This window comes from Heterocephalus glaber, unplaced genomic scaffold (genome assembly GCF_053883595.1).
Source record: "Heterocephalus glaber isolate CG9 unplaced genomic scaffold, H.glaber_assembly_v1.0 deba00000818, whole genome shotgun sequence".
In the NCBI taxonomy this organism is placed as follows: domain Eukaryota; kingdom Metazoa; phylum Chordata; class Mammalia; order Rodentia; family Bathyergidae; genus Heterocephalus; species Heterocephalus glaber.
In genome coordinates this window covers 9,577,300-9,603,711 of record NW_028258164.1, presented here as the reverse complement: position 1 = coordinate 9,603,711, position 26,412 = coordinate 9,577,300, and the positions used below count along the sequence as shown (strand labels likewise).

At 40.2% G+C, this 26,412-nt stretch overlaps 1 protein-coding gene and 1 long non-coding RNA gene across 2 annotated transcripts in view; both read right to left on the bottom strand.

Moving 5' to 3' along the window:
• LOC110345012 (uncharacterized) overlaps nucleotides 1-26,412 on the bottom strand; it is a 382,083-nt gene that overhangs the window by 167,720 nt on the left and 187,951 nt on the right. The window lies entirely within an intron of this gene.
• Nucleotides 9,550-17,417, bottom strand: LOC101699164 (uncharacterized). Its single transcript, XM_087207725.1, is given in 4 exon segments — nucleotides 9,550-12,230; nucleotides 12,232-12,415; nucleotides 12,418-12,601; nucleotides 12,603-17,417. Coding segments are annotated over 4 exon segments (5,862 nt in total). The 3' UTR covers nucleotides 9,550-11,551.

Genomic DNA, 26,412 nt, shown 5'->3' with positions numbered 1-26,412 from the left:
TATTCTTCTCATTACCTCTCATCAGCCTACTAATGATGTCAGTGTAAGCATGAGGGACATAATCTTTGATTGGTAGGAAAAAGTGGTACCCACCACATTTCTCAATCTTGATGTTACTGTTTTTCTTCCTGTGGTAAATACTTTTATTCATCAATGCCTTGATTTTGTGCAAATATGTTGTTTAAAACACCACGCCTTGAAGACAGAGAAAGGGATCATTAGCCAAGGAATCTGGAAAACTTCTGGAAACTAGAGAAGACAAGGAAAAATCACCACCGCCCTCGCTTCTCAGAGTCTCCAGAAGGAATGTAGACATGGCTGAACCTTGATTTCAACCCTGTGAGATCCACTTTGACTTCTTAGCCCCAGAACTAGAAAAAAAATGTGTTGTTTTACATTACAGCAGCAATAGGATAGAAAATTATCATGGACTGGGCAGACTCACCTCTTTACTCTCCCCAGAGTTCAACTACACCTCATGAGAGAACCTTCCTTTCCCCACCACAGCTAAAATAACCTTCTCATTGTCTAGCTAAGTCTGCATTATATTTCATAAATATCATCTAATCTCTTATTTTTTTTTCCGAGTAAGAAAAAAGGCTTTGGTTTATTCACCTCTCCTTTCTAGCACCCTGAAACAGTGGCTGGCACATGCTCTGTTTACATGGTAGCATCTTTTCCTAATACAAAAAACAGAGGATAAGGAGAGAATTTGAGGTGGGATGGGTTTAGGTTTGCTATGATGAGTCTGGGATACATGTGAGACATGATTTTGAACTCACTAGGACAATTTTCCCTGGAGATAAATACACTGATCTTAATCATAGCATTGGTGACCAAAATCAAAGAAGTGAGGAGCTATTTGAGAAGCTGAGTGCATGCCCTTATTGAACATCTTAAGGTTGCTCCTTGTGTATTTCAAGATTTCTCTAAATGGACTCATTTTCTTCCTTATATTCAAGTATGGTTTTTCCCTTGACATCTTTCTCTTAGTTAATGGCATCATCTCCCAATAACCAATATGGAAATCTTGAAACTTCCCTCTTCTCTACTTCAATATTGAATTAATTTGATGAATTTGTTGGTTTTGTTTCATATGTACCTCGGCACTCCATCCATCACTCTCTATTTCTACTTCCTCTTGCCTCCACTCATAACAATAGCTTCTCATCTGGGGATATTTTAATCTAATCAACATCATCCTCCAGCCCTCTTTACTCTGTCTCCTATCACAAAGCTAAAATTCAGATATGTCTTCTTTTTGCAGGAAGAGAATTCCCGTACACTACACAAGATCTTGCAATCTATTTTAACCTTCTTCCTTTCTGTATTTTTTTATATCTCCTAGTTCCATGCTCATTGTCATCACCCCAAACCTTCTACCATGGTCCCATGTTACAAAGGTGCTACAAGATTTTATGCTTTCGTTCTTTGATAAATGCAACTGCTTCTCCATCTACCCAGGCTCTATTCATTTTTCAACATCCACCTCAGAGTTTACCTCCCTTAAGAAACTCTCTCTGATAACTTTATGACTGGTCGTAGGTTCTTCTTCTTCTCTAATCCCACAATATTGAGAGTATTTGTGCAATATTTATACAACTGTTCTGAAAGAGCTTTCTTATGTCTCCATCCTTTGCCATATTGTCAGTGCTGTCAACTTTTTATTCTATTTATCTTTGTACTCACATGTGCCTGGCATAGCACCTGGGCTCGATTAGGCTCAAAATAAAAATGTGGTAAATGAATGAAATCAAGCCTATTAAATTATAACTTTGAAAATAATGACACAAGGAAGGTTTAAAAATGTTTCCTAAAGAATTTGTGATGCCAATTTGTATCTATTCATTGTTTATCAAAAGGTATATTCTGCAAAATGAGATAAAAATATTTTCAACCAGGGTAGGAAATTGGAGCTAAATATGTCAGAGTCAGGCTGTCATCAATGAATACAATCCTCAGATGATACAACCACAATTACAGAAGAAATAGGGAAGAGCTGAAAGAAAATGAGGATGTGGTGATGAAAAGGACACGCATTATGCCCACCTCACCTTCCCTCAATCCACCTTCTCCAACTCACAATGCTCCCCAGTGCTTATGACAGGTCATTGGACAGCGCCTCGACCCAATTGCATAGCCCTCCACATTCTACCACAGTGCTGCTCAGACAGCTGCCTGGGCACCTGGGAAGCTCCACAGCATATACTCCCTTCTACTCACAGCATGAGTAGATCTAGGAGTGTAGCAAGCTCTGTGCCAGGAGAGAGGCTATGGGTAATAACTGTGTGCTGGTCCCCAGGTAGAAAGCATAGGGCTCATAGTACTCAGCCCTTAGGTTTGTTTGTAACTTTTGTGTGAGTACATGTTTTCAGTACATGATGTTTACATTCATCATGCAGAGTTGGTGCATGTACGTAACATGTCTTAATTCTTTGTATTTCTCCTGCTCCTCCCCTTCCTCTTCCCTCTCTCCATCTCTAGATTCCCTTCCCATTTGCAAAAGATCTGTTTCCTATTTTTTCACATTTTGAAATTTTAAATTTATAACATAAATTTCAAGTTTATGATACCCATTTAGTCCCTTTATAAATCTCCTTTCTACAAATCCATTGGAGTTATTTATAAATAGAATCCATTTTGTAATTATAATTCCAATGAAAAGAATTAGAAAAGAATTCTTAAGGAGATATATGCTATATGATTTATAGCTAGAAATTAAAAAGTGCTGTGGATCTCCCTTTTCAACATTGTTGGGTAAATGTAAGTTCTGGAAACTCCACTAAGGTAACATATGTTCAGATTGTAATGGAGAACTAACTCAATCGCAGAATTTAAAATTTTTAGTTTAAGTGTTAATGGGAAGTGGAGAGCTTGATAAATTAATGTATGAATTTCTAGACACTAAAATATCCTGTCTTGTAATGTTTTTTATTTTACTAGTATGTGTTATTAGTACATAAAGTTTACATCATCTTAGGAAGTAGGTATATATATTTAACATATCTTGTATCTTTTTATTTTTCTTCCCCTCTCCACCCACATCCATCTCTCTATGTATATCTTTTATTTTCCTCTTTAAATTATTGACACTTTGGGTTTCTCATGTAAGAAAACCATGCAATATTTCAGTTTGTGTGTCTGATTTATTTTACTTAATATTATGGTCTCAAGGTGCAGCTATTTCCCATCAAATGATTCAAATTTATCCTTCTTTATGTATGATTAGAATCCTATCTTGTGGAATACCTTAGAAGATCCCAACAGGACCTAGCCCACTTGTTTATGGTGAGTACACAGGGAAAATTATATCTGGCATAGGTTTTCCCTCTTTCTGTCTCATGCTTCATAGTCCCCTCTTTCTTGCTGCCTGAAAAGACTTCCCCCAAAATATATTACCACATTTTAAATTTATGCTTTCTGGTGAAAACCTCACTTTAAAAAGTCACCCTAGAAAGTGAATCCTTGAAGAGAGTTCTGGAACTGTTCAGACAGAAATAAGCAAGCTGGGTAGGAAAAACCCCTACTAAGTGCTTAGATTCTCACAGGTGCTAAACGGGGATGCAGCACAGGTGGAAGGTGATGCAGTCCCTGTGGCAATAAGCAATATAGGGTGAAGGGCATTTTAAGGATTGTGGAGTTAGCTACTTTCGTTAACTTCTTTAGAAGCCTTGAACAAAATTGACCAACTTAAAGTTAGTCAGCCTTCATCTCAAGACATGCTATGCAAATTACCAACTTCCACATCAGTGTTAAAAGAAACCTTCATCTTCTGGGGTCATGGGGAAGGCTGAGCTAAAAATCATGCCCAGAACATAACTGTAAAGGTAACAGAACTACAGGAGAGATTGAGGAGCTCAACATCCTACAGGAAGTATGGGGCTCCTCACAAGAGTCTGCCGGTGACTGCCAATAAACTTGAGATTCTTGAAAATCCAAAATGCCCCAAGCCTTCAAATCAGCAGAAGTAACTCTCTCCACACTGATGAAAGAGGAAATGTCAGGTTTCTGAACACCTTGAAAACACACTACCAATGCAGGTTCCTTGCTAAAAGATGTATGTCCTTTGGAGCTACCCATGTGGAAGTTCAATGCCTACAGTTTAATAATTGGGATTCAGTCACAGCACAACTTGGACATAGAAATGTAGTTCTTGCTCCAAAAGAAAATAGCAGACACTTTCTAAGACTATAATACAAGGCTAAATACAAAGGGTGGCCAAACTATGATGAATGAGGAATGTTTAATTTCTTTTAATTACAGTAAAACAAACAATGACATTAATTTCCCTCCAAATATTCACTCTCTCTTAAATATCACATATCTCATCATTCTTGCAACTTTCTGAGGCAGTTCTGGAAGACCTCTTTTATGAGTTTCTTTACCAGCTATAGTTAAAGATATATATAGTAAATGCTGCTGCCAAGTACCATGTAAGAAAATCAGGCTCATAGAAACATCATGGTATGTCTTCTATCTACTTTATATACTGGGTCTGGTACCCTTTGACTTCTGGCTCTTTCTCAAAGTCAAAATGACCATAAAGGGTAAATATTTTGAATCAACTCAGGATACTGAAATAGCCATGACAGGAAAACTATAGACACCCTTGAAAGAAGACCTTCCAGAACTGCTTCAGAAAATTTCAAGAACACTCACATAGCTGTGTTTGAAGCAAGGGGTCATATTCTAAGGGAGATTAATGGACATGTGTCTTTTATTGTAATGCATTTTTCTTATTTAAACACACACTGTATTTTTTAATTGCACTCAAATGCACTCATAGAACACAGTGAAACAGAATGGCTATGAATCTTGATCTAGATCCAGAAAAGACCAAAATCTAGATAGGCAGTAATATGTTCACATGGAAAGTCTCCCCCATGATTCAGAGTGTAACGTCTTGGCAAAGATAATTAGTCGCAGCATTAATATATTTCTGAGACGGTTCTTTGAAGTTCAGATACTTTGCCAGCCTACAACAAGCACTGCAGAAATGCCAGATTGCATTAGCTGAGTACTAACAAACAGTTCACTGGTGTAAGCATGTTAGAATGGATTATTACACAAAATTGGAGAATCTAATCTCTGACCATGTTTCTTCCCAAGAGAGCCCAGAGAACAAGCCCTTTACTAATACAAAGAATGCATAGGTAAAGAAGTCAGGTACACTTTGAAGGACTGATGATTGCTGTCTTCTGCAGCCTTCAAGGAACTAAGATATTTGGTATTCACGTGAATCACGTCTAGAACGGCAGAGCCCAGCTAGAAGTCAGTTGTGTGTGATTACCGCAATGGGCAGCAAGGCTGGTGTTGTAACCAGAGTACTTTAACTCACAGAGATCTATTCATCAATACTAATAGGTCATGATACTCTTAAGGAAACCAATTATTTGTCTTGTTCAAAACATCTAGTTGTTTACCACATGGAGAATCAGGTATCACACTGAAAAATTAGAACCATTTATCTAATTTCCAAATCGAACAACTTCACAGACTTAAATCCTTTAATTTTTCTTTATAGAAGGACCTTGTAATGTCAGCACAAATTTCTAACATCTCTACTGCCCCAGTTCATCCTCCAAAAGGACTTTTAGCTATATCCAAGAATAACTATGCACCGGTGAAAAGGAAAACACCAAAGATTTGGAGGAGTCTTGGATAAAATGTTTTATCTGACACTGATGTTGGGAATCCCAAAGACTATCATGTTGTCCAGGCAGAGGAAGCCAAAGGATAAATGAAATCCTAGGCCAAAATGTGTCACCTTGCACCAAGCGCCAATGAATCAATGACCCATTTTGTCATCTTTTCCTCAGTTTCCCAGTGTATAACTGAATGGGCAGACATGGGATTTTACTAAACCTTGAACTGCACAGTAAAGAGGGAAAGGAAAATTCAGAACTAGAAGTCTTTAATGTGCTCTGTATCTTCTTCTATATTTGGCCTATTACAATGTGCATTTTTAGTTGAAATAGTTAGAAAAGTCCTGTCTCATAGAAAGATGTAATTGGAAAAAGCAGAAATATTTTTAAAGACTTTTAGGTAATTGTATTATTCATTGATGTGACACCAACATTTGCAAGTATATTTTTAAACATTAGTTGCAATATAAAATCTGTAACCACCTCAATAAGCTTTTTAAGTTACTTTAAAATCCATATTTTTGAGATTGTGCATTGAATGGACCTTTTTACTCATTTAATTTTATAATGTCTTCCAAATATTAACATATTTCAGTATAAAATATTGAAAAATCACATTCATTAATATCACAACCAGTCTTCTCAGAAAGATCTTTACATATAGAGAAGCTGTTAAGCTAATAGTGGTAGTGAAACATTTTCCAGAATTCTAATTGTTGCTTAACTGCTTGAATTTTGTCATTCCAACAAATTCTGATATTTTCCTTAAGGTGACAATCTCGCTTTATTCAGCTTCAAGAAAATATCTGCCAAATATCTGGGGTAGACTAATCAGAGTTAGAATATCAGCTGTTCATTCTGGTAAAAATGCTCTTCCATGGGGAAAAGTGAGCACAGAATTTCCTAGACAAGTCTTCCTTGACACAACCTTTACACTTTGGTGTGTATCAGACATCCTCCATGCAAGCGTCCTATCTCATCAAGTGAATACTCAAAATAGCAATGAAATATGAACATAACAGTATATGAAAAATGAGCACATAATTAATTAAAACTTTTACATAGCAACAGAAAATATGACTCTGAGTTCAGGTTGGTACCACTTTGATTTGTCCAAAGCCACCAGCAGCTCTGCCCACCACTGACTGCACATCAACAGAATGAAAGGTCAAACAACACCTTAAATAGCTTAGATCTTGTAGACCACCCAAAAGGGTCACAGGGAGCCCAAGGATCTACAAATACCACTTTGAGAACCTGAATGCTGAGGGACAAAGTAAAAATATTTACTGAGAGCCAAATTATGATTCTTATGAAGGTCCAGCACAGTGTGATGATCAAACATTGCAGTGAAATTTCTTGAAAATCCTCAGTATACAAGCAAAGGAGATTCAGTTCCTAAGATTCATTGCCACCTATATAGTTAGCTTTGTGTTACTATAACAAAATACCTGAGGCAGTTAACTTACAAAGACAGAAATTGTTTTCAGTTCACACTTAGGAGGTTCAAGGGCACAATACCTGCATCAGCTTCATTCCAGTAAGGACTCATGACAAAGGGTAGATAGCAAGGAAGCATGTAGGAGTGAATGGTCACATCTCAAGCCAGGAAGATGAAAGAGAACAGTAAGGGCCAGGCTTACTCTTTTTGTAACAATCCTCTGGAGAGAACTCAAGGGGTGGCACATGATGTACCCTATAAATCTAAGGACCAAAGAATTTCCCACCAGGTCTGACATCCCAAATGTTATATCACCTCCCAATACCAGAGCACAACCATGTAAACCCAGCCTTTAGTCACAAGGGACCTGTAGAAGATCCAAACCATAACATCAGCCCCAGATGGAAGCACCCCCAGATTCTGACAAAGTGAGCAAAAGGGACTTTGAGGGGAAGCCAGTCACACCTATTCCTCCAGGTAAACTTGAACTCAGATAATCAGAAGCCCTGAAAAATTCTCAGGAACTTTTCCCCACATCTTTCCCCATACCCCTCAGGGCAAAGAACAATAGTTTAAATTGTGGAGACTTTCAAAAGCAGCTGAAGTGTCACAAAGTTCCCAAAGGTTCATACGAAAAATAAAATCCAACATTAGTTTTTTAATGGTTCTTTTTTTCCCCAACAGGCTTATAATTTCTTGGCAAGGAAATGCATCACTTCACTTTCTAAAATACCCCTTCAGTCCCCAACACAGCACTGGCCCTGTAATAAGCCTTAGATAAATACCTGATTCACCGATTTAGTGATATAATAAGAAGCTGAGTTAATGCATGCATGGAGCAATGGAGGGGAGCTCAACTGAGCAAAAATGCCACAGGCACAGATATTTCATGCCATCTCCCATGTAACTAAGATCTTCACTTACAAGATTCTCTTAGCTCTTTTCTTCAATGCTTTTTTTTTTGTTTGCACATTGAGTATTATTCTTTTTTAAAATCTACATGCTCATAGGCACTCCATGCAGTTTGTCCTGCTCTGCACAGAGCTCTGGCTGTGCACAGCCTCACTCTCAGCCCGGCCACCAGCTGAGGTCTCGGAGGCTTGCAGGCAGACAGGGCTCCTGGCATAGCTCGTACCCAGCAGGAAAAGTCAGGGAGTTCTAAAGTCAGTGCAAGGACTGTGGAGAAGAAACAGAAGAGTCTAATCTTCCCAAGCTCTCTAGAAAGGACTGAACTGTTTCCTCAGCATCTAGTGCTGCTGGCCCCTCACACAGCAGTAGGGTCCCTCTGACATTGAGGCCTGGCTCCAGCTTGAGGGCACAGAGGGGTATGAGAGGGCTGAGCACACCACTGTGGATTTGGTACCAAATGAAAGTCAGGGAATGCATCTAAGCCTCTTGCCACTGCAGACCACTGCATCAGGTGACAGAGACCCACGGAAACTGAATAAAATTAATTTAAGCCTCTGTACAAACCATCTAGACAGAGAGAAATGATCAGCATTTCCTTGGAGACAGCTCTATAATATTAACATACATATTTGATATATACTATATATATTAAATATGTACTATATATATTTTCTTGTTTGACTGTTTTTATTTTCAGAAAACAAATGCCCCATTGTAAGACTTCCTCACTGACAGAACAAGCTCTCTCCGACATGTGGATTTAGGTGAAGTATTATCAGGCTTCTGAAATTCCCTATCCTCAAACTCTTCCTAGGTGAGTGACCTTTTCAACGGAAGCAAGTATTTTATTAAAAAAAAAATACACACGTTGTATAATACAGACTTGAGGCAGGGATTTTTAACTCCTTTTTACCAAAGTATAATGAATGCCCAATTGAGGGGAGGACTGGGCTTTAGAGGGCCCTGGGTACCACAGCTCAGGGTGGGCAAGGGTGCAATCTCACCAAGATCTAAAAGAGCTTTGAGGGAGGAGAAGATGGCAGCTGCTGATTCCCCGCTGTGTGGGTTTCACTAGTGTGTCCAGACAACTCAGAAAATGCCGACTCTGCAAAATGAGCGCAGCAGTAGCTGCTGCTGCTGCTGCTGCTACTACTACTAAATCCAGCCTTATTCAAATACTTGTTTGGAAGTGTGCTTGCCTTCTACTAATTACACATTGCCCAAACCTGGCCTAATATCATAGTTATATTATTTTCCCCTCTTCACTGTTTTCAAGGAAAAAAATAGTGATTAACACTATTTTTTTATTCCTATGAACAAACTAAGTATTTAGATTTTGGTTAATTCTCTCCAAGTTTTTATTTTTTATTTATTTATTTAATTTTTTTCTTTGGCACCAGGATCAAACTCGGGTCCTTATGCTTGCAAGGCAGGCAGCAGAACCACTGAGCTAAATCCCCAGCCCTCCAAAAAGTTTTTAAAATGAACTGAAAATCCCTCATTTTCTAGTATTACCACTAGGAAATGCATCCTTTTCTTTTCCTTGTGCATTTATCTATTTGTTTACTTTGAGAAATCAAAACTACTTCCCTTGTTCTCTGCCATCAATTTTTCCCAACTAGCCTTTAGCCCCTATCTTTATAAATAATTGCTGCTAAGGAACAGAAGTCTCAAAGAAAAAAAAATTAGAAAGCAAGGACATGAAGCTGCCATGAAGTCTCCAGCTTTTCCACGTCACTCAGTGTCTCAGCTTGTGGACCTCAGCACTCCTCAGGAACCTGGCCAACTCAAGGACAAAGGACGCCGTCACTGTCTCTTCCCCCCAATTCTTCATCACTGTCTTGGCCCCTCTCTCTTTCCACATCTCAGTCAGCCCAGCTGTGTCTGTCAGTCAGTCTGTGTCTCTTTTAGTCTGTGTCTTGATCTTCAAATGCTTAGCACATTTCATTGAACATTATTAACCTACAGTGTCGAGAAGTGATTTATTCTGTCCTAATCATAGCTGTGGATTTTAGAGAACAACTTCAAGGATGTATAATAGGGAAGAGTATAAGCAAATATTCCCCGGATATGTTCTTTATGTTCTTCTCAAGTTTTATTTTAATGCACATATAATGGGATATATAATATACAAAGAAAATAAATTGAATATACACTTGCTTAAAATCAGAAATTGGTGACACTCAAAATATAAAATCAGCCAACAAATGATGACAAAGTCTGTTTTTCCAGCAAAATTCCAGATGTCCCCTCTGTTCTCTGTAGACCTATCTGGTCCCCACCCTATCTGCACAGAGTGGCCTGGGGCACCATGACACCTCAGCCCTGGCATTCCCAGCCCTATGACTCCTAAATGAATGAGCAAATCATCCTTCCTTTCATGCACTGTGTAGTTTTTTAAAAGGTTGAACATTTTACAAATCTTTATAGAATTATTCCATTTTGAAAAGTAATTGCGGTGATGAGTCAAAGTGACTCATTTCCTACTATATTTAAAAAATTCTCACAATCTTTCCCTCTAAGTTTGGTTTTCTTTTATAATGTGAGCTCTTAATTCTCCCGTATTCTCAATTCTATAACAATTGAAGAAAAACTTCCTCTTCATTAGTTTTTACCATTTTGCTTAAAATTTTCTACTCCTTCTACATTAATATTTTAGAATTTGCTTATAGCTTTTAAGTTTCAACTTATTGGAAAATACTAAGTTAACTTTAATGTTTTACTTTCTTATTAGATCTCAACTCTGCTATCTTTATAATTATATAAGTAAACAATATACTCTCATTTAATTTTCCTTAACATTTTATGTCCTTCCAAATTTTATTTTCTAATCGTTCCTCTTCTCTTCGTATCCTTTCCAATATCTTATTATGATTGCTAAGAACTTTGAACTCTTGTGTGGAAATTGTATAATAAGGCATCATCCAAAAAATAGGGAAAAGTAAAGGTTTTATATCTATTGTTCTGATGTGTACTTCTCTGACTCTTCTCTGACTTTATGCCTAACAATGATGAGTGGGAAAAAAGCACACTCAGTCTAACCTACAGGATAACACATGAAATATATAGTTCTTTGCCAAAGTCGGGGTGGCTGAGTATGTCTGGAGTTGTTTCTGCATCTTCTGATCTATTCCACTGATCCTCAGGTCTGTTTCTTTGCCAGTACCATGCAGTTTTTGGGGGGGAGGGGTTGGAGGGGGTGTAAAATAAAAGTTTTCTCACAAGCAGGCCGGACTGCCAGAAACTGGTCTGGTCAGAGTCCCTGCCCTGTGTTCTTTGTCCATCACCTTTTATACTTTTGCCAGTCATTATCTCATCCCTAGTGATCCTTAAGTAAATAAAGTTCCAATTCCTGTTTAATGGTTAGACTCAGGTGGTTTCTGTCACTGATTACAGTCCTGAACCCTTGACAGTTAAGGCACATATATCACAAGTTTGTTCAAGGATTCCCACTTTGTTCTTCAGAGCTAGGATGTTATCTATAGTGGAGCTACAGATCAAAGGAGCTATATAACCTTCGCTTTAAACAACAAAAGCAACGGGCTAAGGCAAGCTTTTAAATGGATACAGTATTTATTCTGGTGGTGACAGCTCTAGCTGAGCTGAATATGGCTGCTGATTTTCTGTCCTGAGCAAACAGCAGAGACTGAGAAAGACTGGATTGAGCAGGGTGGTGGAGAGGAGAGCTGCTCATGGGCTTGCTGGCCTGTCCAGACCCCAGGGCGGCCACGGGTGCAGTGGAGTAGATGACACTGCCAGGTAGGCCACCAGCAGCTGAAGTGGCGGGTGTGCTTGAACCAGAGGAACTGTTGTTTAGGAAGCTGAAAACAGGCTTTGCTGCACCTCGATCAGCTGTGATGCTGGTTTGCGCTCTAGAAGCAAAAATACACTGTGTTGGCTGTTCCTCTTTCTTTCCCTGCTGCCCAGCAGAAAGTCTAGAATTAAAATTATTACTATTCTTACTGTGTTGTTTAACTTCTTCATGGTTAGAATCAGTTGAATCTCCATATGTAGAATCTCTGGTGGGTTTAGAAATTTTAAAGCCTTCACTCCTGGGCTGTCTAGACCCAGAGTCAGAGGATACACTTCCTTTGAATCCTCTCTGATCTCCAGCTTTAAAATTTCCAGTGTTTGTCATGGTGTGAGAAGGCCCAGAAGAGAATGAAGGGCCACCAAATTTGAAGGGTGAGGCTGCTGGATTCAGAGACGAGGAACATGTGCCTGGGCCTTGAAAGTTCACACGCTATACATGTGGCGGCGTCTGCTTGACTCTGCACTAGGCACATTTCACAGCCCCGTTTCCCCTCAGGCCTTTTGGACTTGGCCAATCCTAGGGGCTCTCCAGAAAACAGAGAGGCAGGTACCCCACTGCTCCTAAAAGCAGGGAGTGAGCTTGCTGATTTCACAAGTGTATAGGACAACATCTGTTGTCTTCTTCATTATTAGAAGCCCAGCAGAGTGGGCACAGCCAAGATCCCACAGGCCTTTTGAATTTATGTCCCAATCTTAAGGCACCAGAGATAACGGTGCTGCAGGAAGATGACTTAGTCTTAGTGAATGCAGTTTCTAAAACTGCTGTCCCCCTGAGGACTGGATTCATAGCAAGCAGTTCAAAGTTTGAATGTTTCACAAGCCACGCATCTCCTTGCCTCAGGTTTATTTTGAACTAAACAGGTATCACAAACCCAAGTTTCTGTTGCTGATTCAAATTTGCCTCCAGAGCCTGTCCCTGATGCAGGCAGAGTTGCTTTGCCAGGTTTGCTGGCATCAGCATGTTTAACGCTCTCTCCAGGTGGCAGTTTTACATTGTTTTGAAAGAGACATGTATCACACTTACAGAATGATGGAGATTTTGCACATGTCTCACACCTGATTCCACTAGAAGAAAAGGTATTGCTTGCTGATTTTGTATAAATGACTGGCCCCACTGTGGTAGGCTGAGCAGCAAGAGACTCTCCCTTTTGGCATGTGAGAGCTGCAGGGCTTTTCCAAACATCTAGGACGCCTCCTTTTTTCAGGAGTTTGGCAGGTGATAGGTCCTCCAAATCCTCATTTTTCCTCTTACGGTTTGTTCTCTTCACTGCAATGATGTTTTGAGTTGAACTCTTCACAACTGGTTCTGAAGCCCTGCTAGAGCCAGAAAGGTCTATAGGCGCACTTAATGTAAATGGAGTAAATGATGGAGGCAGTACAACCGCCTCCGTAGATATTATAATGGGAGGTGAAAAGGTAAACATCAGACTGCCAGTCCTGCTGGGAGAGGTCCTTTGTACCTTGCTTGCTGATGACTGAGAAGAACTCATGAATGATGCAGAAGTTGTGGTCTCAGCAGAATTAAGAGTGACGGTAGGCACTGAAGGACTGGTGATTGGTACAGTAGGCACACTAAATGTAAATGGAGTAAATGATGGAGGCAGTACAACCGCCTCCGTAGATTTTATAATGGGAGGTGAAAAGGTAAACCCTGTGAGAGCTGCAGGGCTTTTCCGAACATCTAGGACGCTTCCTTCTTTCAGGAGTCTGGCAGGTGATAGGTCCTCCAAATCCTCATTTTTCCTCTTACAGTTTGCTGTCTTCACTGCAATGATGTTTTGAGTTGAACTCTTCAGAACTGGTTCTGAAGCCCTGCTAGAGCCAGAAAGGTCTATAGGCACACTAAAGGTAAATGGAGTAAATGATGGAGGCAGTACAACCGCCTCCGTAGATATTATAATGGGAGGTGAAAAGGTAAACACCGGACTGCCAGTCCTGCTGGGAGAGGTCCTTTGTACCTTGCTTGCTGATGACTGAGAAGAACTCATGAATGATGCAGAAGTTGTGGTCTCAGCAGAATTAAGAGTGACGGTAGGCACTGAAGGACTGGTGATTGGTACAGTAGGCACACTAAATGTAAATGGAGTAAATGATGGAGGCAGTACAACCGCCTCCGTAGATTTTATAATGGGAGGTGAAAAGGTAAACCCTGTGAGAGCTGCAGGGCTTTTCCGAACATCTAGGACGCTTCCTTCTTTCAGGAGTCTGGCAGGTGATAGGTCCTCCAAATCCTCATTTTTCCTCTTACAGTTTGCTGTCTTCACTGCAATGATGTTTTGAGTTGAACTCTTCACAACTGGTTCTGAAGCCCTGCTAGAGCCAGAAAGGTCTATAGGCGCACTTATTGTAAATGGAGTAAATGATGGAGGCAGTACAACCACCTCCGTAGATATAATGGGAGGTGAAAAGGTAAACATCAGACTGCCAGTCCTGCTGGGAGAGGTCCTTTGTACCTTGCTTGCTGATGACTGAGAAGAACTCATGAATGATGCAGAAGTTGTGGTCTCAGCAGAATTAAGAGTGACGGTAGGCACTGAAGGACTGGTGATTGGTACAGTAGGCACACTAAATGTAAATGGAGTAAATGATGGAGGCAGTACAACCGCCTCCGTAGATATAATGGGAGGTGAAAAGGTAAACCCTGTGAGAGCTGCAGGGCTTTTCCGAACGTCTAGGACGCCTCCTTCTTTCAGGAGTCTGGCAGGTGATAGGTCCTTCAAATCCTCATATTTCCTCTTACGGTTTGTTCTCTTCACTGCAATGATGTTTTGAGTTGAACTCTTCACAACTGGTTCTGAAGCCCTGCTAGAGCCAGAAAGGTCTATAGGCGCACTTAATGTAAATGGAGTAAATGATGGAGGCAGTACAACCGCCTCCGTAGATATAATGGGAGGTGAAAAGGTAAACCCTGTGAGAGCTGCAGGGCTTTTCCGAACGTCTAGGACGCCTCCTTCTTTCAGGAGTCTGGCAGGTGATAGGTCCTTCAAATCCTCATATTTCCTCTTACGGTTTGTTCTCTTCACTGCAATGATGTTTTGAGTTGAACTCTTCACAACTGGTTCTGAAGCCCTGCTAGAGCCAGAAAGGTCTATAGGCGCACTTAATGTAAACGGAGTAAATGATGGAGGCAGTACAACCGCCTCCGTAGATATAATGGGAGGTGAAAAGGTAAACACCGGACTGCCAGTCCTGCTGGGAGAGGTCCTTTGTACCTTGCTTGCTGATGACTGAGAAGAACTCATGAATGATGCAGAAGTTGTGGTCTCAGCAGAATTAAGAGTGACGGTAGGCACTGAAGGACTGGTGATTGGTACAGTAGGCACACTAAATGTAAATGGAGTAAATGATGGAGGCAGTACAACCGCCTCCGTAGATTTTATAATGGGAGGTGAAAAGGTAAACCCTGTGAGAGCTGCAGGGCTTTTCCGAACATCTAGGACGCTTCCTTCTTTCAGGAGTCTGGCAGGTGATAGGTCCTCCAAATCCTCATTTTTCCTCTTACAGTTTGCTGTCTTCACTGCAATGATGTTTTGAGTTGAACTCTTCAAAACTGGTTCTGAAGTCCTGCTAGAGCCAGAAAGGTCTATAGGCGCACTTAATGTAAATGGAGTAAATGATGGAGGCAGTACAACCGCCTCCGTAGATATAATGGGAGGTGAAAAGGTAAACCCTGTGAGAACTGCAGGGCTTTTCCGAACATCTAGGACGCTTCCTTCTTTCAGGAGTCTGGCAGGTGATAGGTCCTCCAAATCCTCATTTTTCCTCTTACAGTTTGCTGTCTTCACTGCAATGATGTTTTGAGTTGAACTCTTCAAAACTGGTTCTGAAGCCCTGCTAGAGCCAGAAAGGTCTATAGGCGCACTTAATGTAAATGGAGTAAATGATGCAGGCAGTACAACCGCCTCCGTAGATATAATGGGAGGTGAAAAGGTAAACACCGGACTGCCAGTCCTGCTGGGAGAGGTCCTTTGTACCTTGCTTGCTGATGACTGAGAAGAACTCATGAATGATGCAGAAGTTGTGGTCTCAGCAGAATTAAGAGTGACGGTAGGCACTGAAGGACTGGTGATTGGTGCAGAGATTTTTGGCAACACTAGTATTTCTGTTTCCTCCTCCTCTAGAGGTTTAGAAGCAACTGCTCCTCTCATCTTATCAGTACCACCTCCTCCAGAAGATGAGCCATCTGCTGCAGGGATACTGAAATTTGGTTGTGGAGAGCCACTTTCTGGTTGTGTAGTTTGTCCAGGTATCACATTGTTTTCATTTCCACTACTGTCCTTTTTACCTACTCTTTGACCAGTCTCCCTTAATTCATTAGATGGGGTCAGAGGTAGTTTAAAAGGAACAGCGTTTTTTGTTTCTGTGGAAACCGGCTCCAGGGTTTTGGGGCTCTGAAGAGTGAGATATGGAGAGCTCCCCTGGGCTCTTTTGGCCTGCATGTCTGTGATATCTGTCCCACTCCCATCAAGAGACTTCAGAGAGGAAAAAACATGGGGAACTCTTTCCACATTTGAAAAAGAATTTGACATCTCTAGAAAGTGCAGTGCCCTGCGAGCTGTAAAACTGGTTACATTATAAGGCTGCACATGGAGTGGCTTGGCTTTCATCTTTGTGGCTGGCACCTGATACGGTGTCTTTTGTAGTTGAGTCAGCCTTACAGCAGCTGCTGCCCCACCATGTCTTTTTCCAGGAGAATTTCTGAGTTGACTTGTTTTAGGATTTGAGAAATTGGCAAGCGAGGGTGACAGGATTCCAAAGCCAGACAAGTTGCGTGCTGTTTTTCGGGTGGTGGTGGCGCTATGTCGTGAGACAGCATGAGCACGTTCAGCCTCGGACACCCAAGGTGGCAATGGAGTGTTGTGTGAAACTACTCTGTGTCTATCAGAGGCTCTGGAAGAACAACTAGTGGTTGAGATGTCGAAACCCTGAGAGAGAGGATCTCTCATTTCTGCACAACTGCCAATTGGGAGTGCATTGGAAGCAGTACTAGGTGCTGAAGGTGCTTCTGTATTACCGACTGCTGGCTCAGGAGCGTTATGGCTGTCACTGATACTAGAGTTGTCCTCCTCTACATACATGACGCAATCATCTGTATTTTGTGACCGGTGTGCTACCTCGTTTGTGTCTGTTGAGCAGACACATGGATCTTCATTCTTACTGAAGTATGTCCATAGCCACCATAGCACAAGATTCTTAATAGAGTCTATAAGGCTGCTAAGAATGCCCTGGCGCTGTGGTGGCCGCTGCTGGTAAGGCTTAATTGGTCCCTGATACCAAAGTCGCCCCCAGATCGTTCCTCCACCCCCAAGACCACGACCACCACTGCCTCTGCTGCCTCCTCCCAGTGCCCCAGCCTCGCAGCTGCAGCAGCCTAGGTCTCGGCAGCAACAGCTGCCTCCTCTTCCACCACCACCACCACCACGGAGTCCCACTCCCCTGATTCCTTCAGACTCCTCCTCCTTCTTCATCCGCTCCTCCTCCTCTCTTGAGGACGACGGCTCCTCTGCCTCCTTCATCCGCTCCTCCTCCTCTCTTGACGACAAAGGCTCCTCTTCCTCCTCCTCCTCCTCCTCCTCCTCTTTCTGCCCCCAAGTCCATGGTGGAGACATGGTGGCTTCCCACTCGCCACCTGGGAAGGGTGGAGTGGGGCGGGCAGGCGGTGGTCTTAGGGCCCCCTTCCCTGTCCTACCCAGTACATAAGTCCGCACAAGCTGCCCACACAGTAGTCAGACACACGGCACACCACGAAGCCCCGCAGGGAACAGACACGGAGAGGGTGAACACGCTGGCAGTGAAGCAGCAAATGACAGCTGGCCAGGCCAGGATCTGGCTCCAGAACGGCCGCCTCTTGTGACCTCACAGCTGTTTCTCTCGGTCGCTATGGCGATGTGCGGAGGAGGGGACAGCGCGCACTGCCCGCCCTACCTGACCAGCGCCTTGTGCAGTGTCTTCTTGGTCCCGTTTACTTTTTTTTCATTGCTGCAAGAGGCAAAGCATCGAGAAACATGTTGGGAATAATCGTGGAAATAAAATCAATCACATGCTAGACTCCTTCAGAATTATGGGAATGGAGAAGACACCTCTAAATATGGTTAGAGGCAGGAAGCAAGAGCCTTCCTTTCCTTTTCTCTTCTTTTTCTTCTTCTCCTTCTCCTCCTCCTCCACTTCTTCTTTTCCTCCCCCTTCCCCTTCCGCCTCCTCTTCTTCTTCCTTCTCCTTTCTTCTTCTTCTTCTTCCTCCTCTTCCTTCCTTCTTCATTTTTTTTTTTTTTCCTTGTACCAGGGATTGAACTCAGGACCTTGGGCTTGGGAGGCAGGGACGGCGCCACTGAGCTAAATCCCCGGGCCTGGGCGTTCTACTGTTAAACAAATTACTGAGAGTGTGGAGCAGAGAAGTGTTGTCATTATAAAGTGTTTGTTTCTTTTCTTTCTTGCTTTTTTTTTTGGTACCAGGGATCAAACTTGGGTCCTTCCGTTTGCACAGCAGGTGGTGAAACCACTGAGCTAAATCCCCGGCCCTTTTTTCTTTCTTTTTTGAGACAAGGTCTCCCTATGTAGTTCAGGCTGATCTTGAACTGGCTAGGCGGCCCAGGCTGGCCTTGAACTCATGGCAATCTCCTGCCTTAGCCTCCTGAGTGCTGGGATTATGGGCCTGTGCCACCACACCTGGCATAATGTGTGTTTTAAAGAAGTCACTCCCGTTCAAAGTGGAGAACAGATTTAAAAACAAGAGTAGAGCTCGGCATGGTGGAGCAGGCCTGTAATCCCAGCACTCTGGGAATTTGAGGCCAGAAGATCCCAAGTTCAAGCCCAGCCTAGGTAACACAGTGACTTAATGTCTCAAAATAAATTTAAAAAGTAATGGGGATATATAGCTCACCGGCCCTAGTTTTCAGTGCCCAGTAATACACATGCATGCACTCCTACACACACACACACACACACACACACACACATAAACACACACACACTTTTTTTGAAAGCAAGAAGGCAATTGAGAGGCCAGACATGATTTTCCTTAAAACCACAATGATCAAGGAGGAGGAAGTAGATTGGGACAGATGCTGGGCATGTTATAAAGGATTTGAAGATAGACTGATTATGTAGTAGTATAAGATGTCAAAGCTGACTTCAAAGGTTTAGGGTGGAGACGCTTGAAAGATGTTGCCTTTCCCTGACAGGAAAACAAATGTGAGGAGACAAGGTTGGATTAATATTTTTAAAAGGCACAGGCTTTGTTTTGTTCTTATTAAGTGTAAGCTTCCTATTCCTTCCAATCTGGTTACCTGTCTTTCCCTGCTAGTGAACTTTGATTGTCCAACTTTAATTTTCTTGATGTCTTGATGCTCTTTCTGGAATTCCTGCAATTTGGATAATGGACCTCCTTGACTGAATCATCTTGCCTCCTACCTTACATCTTGAATTGCTCTAACATTGAAAAATTTTTGCAACACTACTTTCCAGTGATTTTGTTGACTTTTTTTAATGTCTGCTAAAATTTTAAATTTTTTGGTATGTATTATTTTGTTAACAGGAATATTTTCTCCAAGATTTCCATGATTGTAGCATCTTGTCTTTATAGATATAATGTCTTGCTTTTCATATCTAAAGATTTTTAAGAGTAGTTGGTACAAATGTTCTCACTGGCTCATTTGCTTTTTCTAAATTGCTTCATTTGGCCAGGGATTTAGCTCAGCGGTTTCGCCACCTGCTGCAAAAGTGCAAGGACCCGAGTTCGATCCCTGGTACCAAAAAAAATAAATAAATAAAATAAATTGCTTCATTTGTGTTCTTCCTTTCATAGAGGCTTTCATCAGATCACTTGTAATTTGAATCTTAGATATCCCCCCAAAGGGCCATGTTAACGGTTTAGTCCTGGGCTCCTGGGCTCGGTGCTACTGGGAGGTGGCAGAATACCATGCTGTTTTTATCACATGACCTTTGTTTTACAGTTTCAAGTTGGGGATTGTGATACCCCTTATCTTATCTTTCTTGCCTAAAATTGCTTTTGCTATTCTAGGTCTCTTCTTGATCCAAATGAATTTTTGACTGTTTTTTCAAGTTCTGTGAAATATATTGCTGGAATTTCAATTGGGATTGCACTGAATCTATGCAGCAGTGTTGGAAGTATGGCCATTTTCACTATATTGGTTCTTCCTACCCAAGAACAAGGGTTGTCTTCCCATTTTCTGATATCTTCTTCAATCTCTTTTTTCAGAGTGCTGTAGTTTTCAGAGTAGAGGTCTTTGATTTATTTCATTAGGTTGATTCCTAGATATTTCTCTTTTTGGGATGCTACTGTGAAAGGAGTTGTTTTTCCAGTTCCACTCTCAGTGAGTCTGTTGTTCCTGTACAGGAAGGCAATTGATTTTTGTGTGTTGACCTTGTATCCAGCTACTCTACTGTATTTGGTTATTAAGTCTACAAGACTTTTAGTGGCATTCTTGGGGTCTTCTATGTAAAGTATCATGGCATCTGCAAGTAATGACAATGTAACTTCTTCATTTCCTATCTTTATTACTTTTATTTTTTTCTCTGGTCGAATTGCTGTGCCTAATGTTTTCAAAACTATGTTGAACAGGAGTGGTGATAGTGGACATACTTGTCTTATTCCTGATTTCAATGTGAAGAATTTCAGTTTTTGATCATTTAGTATGACTTTGGTTATTGTCTTTTCCTGGATGGCTTTTATCAAGTTGAGATAAAGGCCATCTATTCCAATTATCTGTAGGGTTTTTACCATGAATGGGTATTGGATTTTGTCAAGTGCTTTTTCTGCATCAATTGAGATGATCATATGGATTTTGTCCTTGGCTCTATTAATATAGTATATTACATGTATTGATCTGCATATGTTGAACCATCCCTGCATCCCTGGGATGAATCCCACTTGGTCAGGGTGTATAATCTTCTTGATGATCTTCTGCATTCTATTTGCCAGTATCTTATTAAGGATTTTTGCACCTATGTTCATTAGTGAGATAGGCTAGAATATATAAGGAACTTTAAAAAAAATCAGACCTCCAAAATTTAAAGACCCAATCCAAAAATGGCCATGTGAAAGGAAAAGACATTTCTCAGATAAAGAAGTAGAAATAGCAAATAAACATGTGAAAAAATGTTCACCATCACTGGTCATTCAAGAGATGCAAATGAAAACAATGCTGGGATTCCACCTCACTCCAGAAAGAATGGCTGCTATCAAGAAATCAATCCATGACAAATGCTGGCAGCATTTTGGGGAACCCTTCTCCACTATTGGTAGAGTGTAGACTGGTGCAACAACTGTGGAAATCAGTATGGAGATACCTCAAAAAACTAGGATTAGAGGTCTCATTTGACCCAGCTATTCCCATGCTGGGTATCTTCCCAAAAGAATTAAAACAATCACACCACAGTGATATATGTGCACGCATGTTCACAGCAGCACAGCTAGTAATAGCTAAAGCTTGGAAATGCCCCAATTGCCCATCAACTGGAGACTGGATGAAAAAGATATGTTTTTTTAATTAAATGGTACTACTCAGCCATAAAGAATGAGAAACTAGAGACATTTATAGCTAAATGGATGCACATTGAGGCGATACTCTTAAGTGAAATAAATAGGACACACCATGTGTAAATACCAAATAATTTCTCTGGTGTGAAAAACTGAAAGTGTAAATAAGGATCAAAATGTATAGTAGATAATGTAAAATAGGAAGAAAAGGTCCAAAGATGTAGGGGAAGTGGGAGGGGTAGGGGAAAGGGAAGAAAGGAGAGGAATAAATGTGAGAAAAGGAAAAAATGGAAACAAAGTCTTTGTAAACAGGGAGGGGTGGAGGGATTGAAGGGAGGCAGGGGAATGGGGAAAAAATAAGAAACAAGATATATCATGTAAAAGTACAAATTCCCAATGATGAATGTCATCATATTGTATATCTAAAATGTACCAATAAACCTAATGAATAAAATATATATATACAGCTTTTCCCAGCTAGGTTTCCTTCTTAAAACCTTCCACGATCTAATCCTTTTGCAGAAGATGCACATTTTGGCAGTCATTATATCTCCCATATATTATACTATGTATCATAAGCCTGGAGGTTTTGACAAATCAAAGGTAAGGCAAAACCTTCAATACATTAACCCTGGTCAAAAAGCCTAGGTAACCAGATAATGATAAGCCCTCTAATAGTTACTTATTACCAAAGAAAACTACTAGTTATACTTGATCAGTCAGTAAGTCTAGAGAATCATGCTAATTCCTTTTCTCATAGGGGTCATTCAATAACCTTCCCAGTATTAGAATCCATTGACTTATTTCTCTCATCACAAGACAAAGCTTGCAATAAGAATTTTATCCAAATTCTTCTGAGAGCAGTTTTCCTTAAACTTTTGTCACTAGCTGTATTTCAAAATTCCAGACTATAAAAAATGTAAGAGAATCGAAAGAGAGAAAATAAATATATTAGTCTAGGCCACAACTGGGGCATACTGGGGTTCTTGAGAATTAATGAAGTGAATGCATACATATGTATGCATGTAAAGACACATAACACAGAACATAATAATAAGAGAGGATGTATTAGGGGAACTGGTTCACACAATCATAGAGCCTGAGAAGTTCCACAATATGCTACCTGCTAAGTAGAAAATGAGTGACATTTGTAGAATGGCTCAATCCACATCCAAAAGACTCAGAACCTGGGGGCTTCAAGTTTAAGTTTCAGAGTTCAAAGGCTGAGGATCCTAGGGTTCCAAAGTTGAAGGAAGAAGGATAAGGGCATCCTGTTCCAAAGGAGAAAAGCAGGGATGGAGAGAGAGGAGAAGATACCTCCTTCTTGTGCCATTTTATTCTGTCTGAAACCCCAGAAGAGATTAGATCATATCTGCCCACATTGAGAGTAGGTCTTCTCTACTCAGCCTATCAGCTCAAAAGCCAACCCCTAGGTAAGCAAATGCAAGCAAACACCCAGAAATGATGCCTGACCACCACCTAACCGTCCCTCAAGCCAGTCAAGGTGGCATCCAAAATTAACCATCACAATAGAGATGTTTCCCTAAAAGAGAGCTGGATACTCTTCTGGGACACATAGATTTTCTGAAAGGCAACTTAAATGATCTATCAGAGTATAAGTAATAATGGCATTGTCCCTATTTTTCTGTATTTTTATCCCTCCTTTGAACTCCAATATATACACATCTCTATCACAAGGCAAGACCACTATGACCAATGGCATTGAACTTCTTTTCATGTACTTGTTGGTCACTTGTGCACCCTCTTTGGTGAGGTGCCTACTCAAATCTTTTGCCATTCATATTTTAAGATTCTGTCTTATTACTGAGTTGTGTTGTTGTGTTGTAATATATTCTTAATACAAATGATTATTAAAACATGTATCTTGAAACTATATTTTCCAATCCATGGTGGTGGCAGCAAAACTTCTTCTTCTCTTTCCCCTCCTCCCCTCCTCCTTTTTCTCAAGAATCCAGAGTAGTTTTGTATTTTGGCCAGAATCACACAGAAAGCCAGTTTGGTTCTGCTTCTACCATTATTTCCACCTAGTAGCCCTGAAAATAGTTTCCTCTTCAGAAAGTTTATTGATTACTTAAGAAACATTCCATTGCTCAGGAGCTAATGGAGCAGGAGATCAATCTGTACTCATTGTGTTGCTTCTGAAGAAGAAATTGTGTCAACTTCCCCTCTGAAAAATTACCAGGCTCAAGTACAAAGAGAAATCCCTTTAAAAAAAAAAAAAGCTTGTAATATAATGAATAAATCTTAATTTCTTTTTTTAAAAACCTCAGTATGATAAAATAAAACTTCATACCTAAACAAATTAACCTCTGATAGAATGATTTTCCAAAAATTTCACTAGGCCAGTTCTTATGAATAGTAGTTTGAAAAGAAGCACAGAATCTTGTTTAATTAATAGAATTAGTCATACAAGACCATGACAATGGCATCAGTTATTCTTATTTGCATTGGAACAGCATTCCACATTCATGAGGATGTTGATATATTCTGATTCCTTCATGTTCATCTGCTTAATCCCCCTGAAGGAACTGGCTGAGCCTGGAAGAAGATGTAAAGTGGTCTCCAGATGGATTCAGCCAACACCTGTGGCCCAATGCTTTCAAAACAATTCATCTGACTTTTTCCCCTAAGAACACAATTTATTAATATGTTTCCTAATGATCTGAAAGAGCTGCTGTTTATACTTGCAGTAGCTAATTTATTTTAAGACAGTACTGAAATTAGCAAGAAGAATTCTATTTCCTAAATAACTTGAAAGGAAATTGTAACTTTTTATACCAAAAAACTGTTAAATTAGAAAGAGAGAAGATTTGATGACACATGCATGCATCTCTCCTCAACTGAGACAAATGTGTGTCCTCTCTGTTTGTCGATACAAGATACAAGTTGTTTCCTGACCAGTTTCCTGCAATGTTCCCTCATTTTGTAAAATTTTCTTTTAAAACCTCAAAAAAAAATCCAGCAAACATTTTGTAAAACCTCTTGGCTAGTCACTTTTAAATGCATATCGTAAGCATGGTTCTCCTGATGTTGATGCAAAGGAAATTTTATCCCAAGTTTTGAAAGGACAATTCATAATTCCTCCCAAAATTTGCACTCATTCACTGATTATACAGTCTGGGTAAAATACATGTCCCTTCCTCCTTGATAAATGTTATACTGGGCAAAGGGGTCTTTGAAACTACAGGCAGACTTTGGGCACAATGACCTTACAAATGATCTTGCAATTCTCGTTTTGAAATATAAGATTTTTAAACCCTATATTTTTAATTTTTCTAGGGGAATACTGTCAAATAGAAGTATGACATAGCCCACAAATATCGGCAATGTATGTAATTTTGAATTTTAGTAGCTGTTTTTAAAATAATGAAAGAAATGAAATTAATTTTAGTATCTTCTTTAACCAGTGTATCCAGAATATTATCATTTTTTAAATGAGCAATATAAGCAGTTTAATAATAATAAAACTAAGTCTTCAAAATATAACATGTCTTCACATGGTGTCTCAGTTTGGATGAGCTGCATGCTAAGTACTTAAATGCAACATGATCCTAGTAGCTATGTTATGAGATCACGCAATTCATGGAGGACTGGGTATATTTCTTCTCCGTTAAAGTTCTCAAATATCTTAATAATCTGTGTTGGCGAGCACCAGATTTTGCCTATACTTCAGTGGACTCATTGGCTTGAAAACTCAGTTGTATCAGCTTTAAGAAATATCTTTAAATTATTCACCCCCTTCCAACACTGTTCTCTCTTTCAGAAATCCCTATTACTCAGCAAATTACTTGTGCTTGGTGGTACTCAATGTATTTGTTTATTTATTTTCCATTCATTTTTCTTAATACTGCTTTCTGGGAATTTTATTTACTTTTATTTTCCAACACTTTCTGCTGAACATTTATTTGTGCTACAATATTTTTTTAAATTTCAATAAGTTCTTTGTTTCCTACATTTGCCTTTAATAGTATCTGGGATTGCTTCATGATTATAATGTTCTACAGGATATTTGTGTTGATATTTTTAAATCTCTCTCAGTAGTGTCTGTTCCTTCCAAGTTCTCCCCATCTTCATTCATTTAGTCTCTGTATTTTATGTAAGATGCTCTCCCCAGCTGCCTGTTAGTCTCACTTCATTCATCTTATTTAAGATTGGAAGGAGGTTCCGCTACTCCCAGCCCAGAGGAAGGGGCTTCCAGGCCTCCATTTCACTGCTGCCAGCTGAGAGGTAGGGGCTTCCAGGGTGCCATTCCACCACTCCCAGCACAGAGAAGGTGAGCCATGCTGACTGCACCCCCCACCATCGAAATGAGAAGACACGTACACAAGTCTCAAAACCAGACTCCCAGATCACCTAAAGCAACCCCAAAGGGAAAGGAGATGGAACACTCTGATATTCAACCACCTGGACTCCCTGAACTGGCAACAAAAGAGGATCTGGAAAAAATGAAATCAGAAATAATTTCTCAGATAACAGCAGAGATTGTGCCCATAGTGCAAGACATGATTAATAAATCTAGAGAGGATACAGATTAAAAAAAAAAAAAGACCTGAAGAACATGATGGAATCCCAACATAGGAAACAAATGGACTCCATAAAACATATAAAAACAGATTTCCAGCAGATTAAAAACTCCATCAAAAGACTGCACAGAAGAATGAGCCAATGTGAGGACAAAATTTCAAATATAGAAGATAAGATTTCAATTAGTGACCAGGAAAAGAAAAATTGCTTCAAAATTGTAAAGGACCATGAGAAATCAATCCAGCAGCTGCTAGACGATGCAAAGAAAAATAACACAAGACTGATTGGAGTAAATGAAGAAACAGGAGAGAGTGCAGATGACACTAAAAAACTGTTCACAGAAGTGATGGCGTAAAACTTCCCAAGAGGGGAAAAGACTGGACATACAGATAAGTGAGGCATACAGGATTTATTTCCAAATAGCCTTGATCAAAAAAAAAATCTACACATAGACATATAATTGTTAAGATTCCAGAAACCCAACAGAAGAACAAAGTTCTATAAGGAGTTAGAGAAAAGAAACAAATCACACACAAAGGAAAGCCCATCAGAATCACAGCA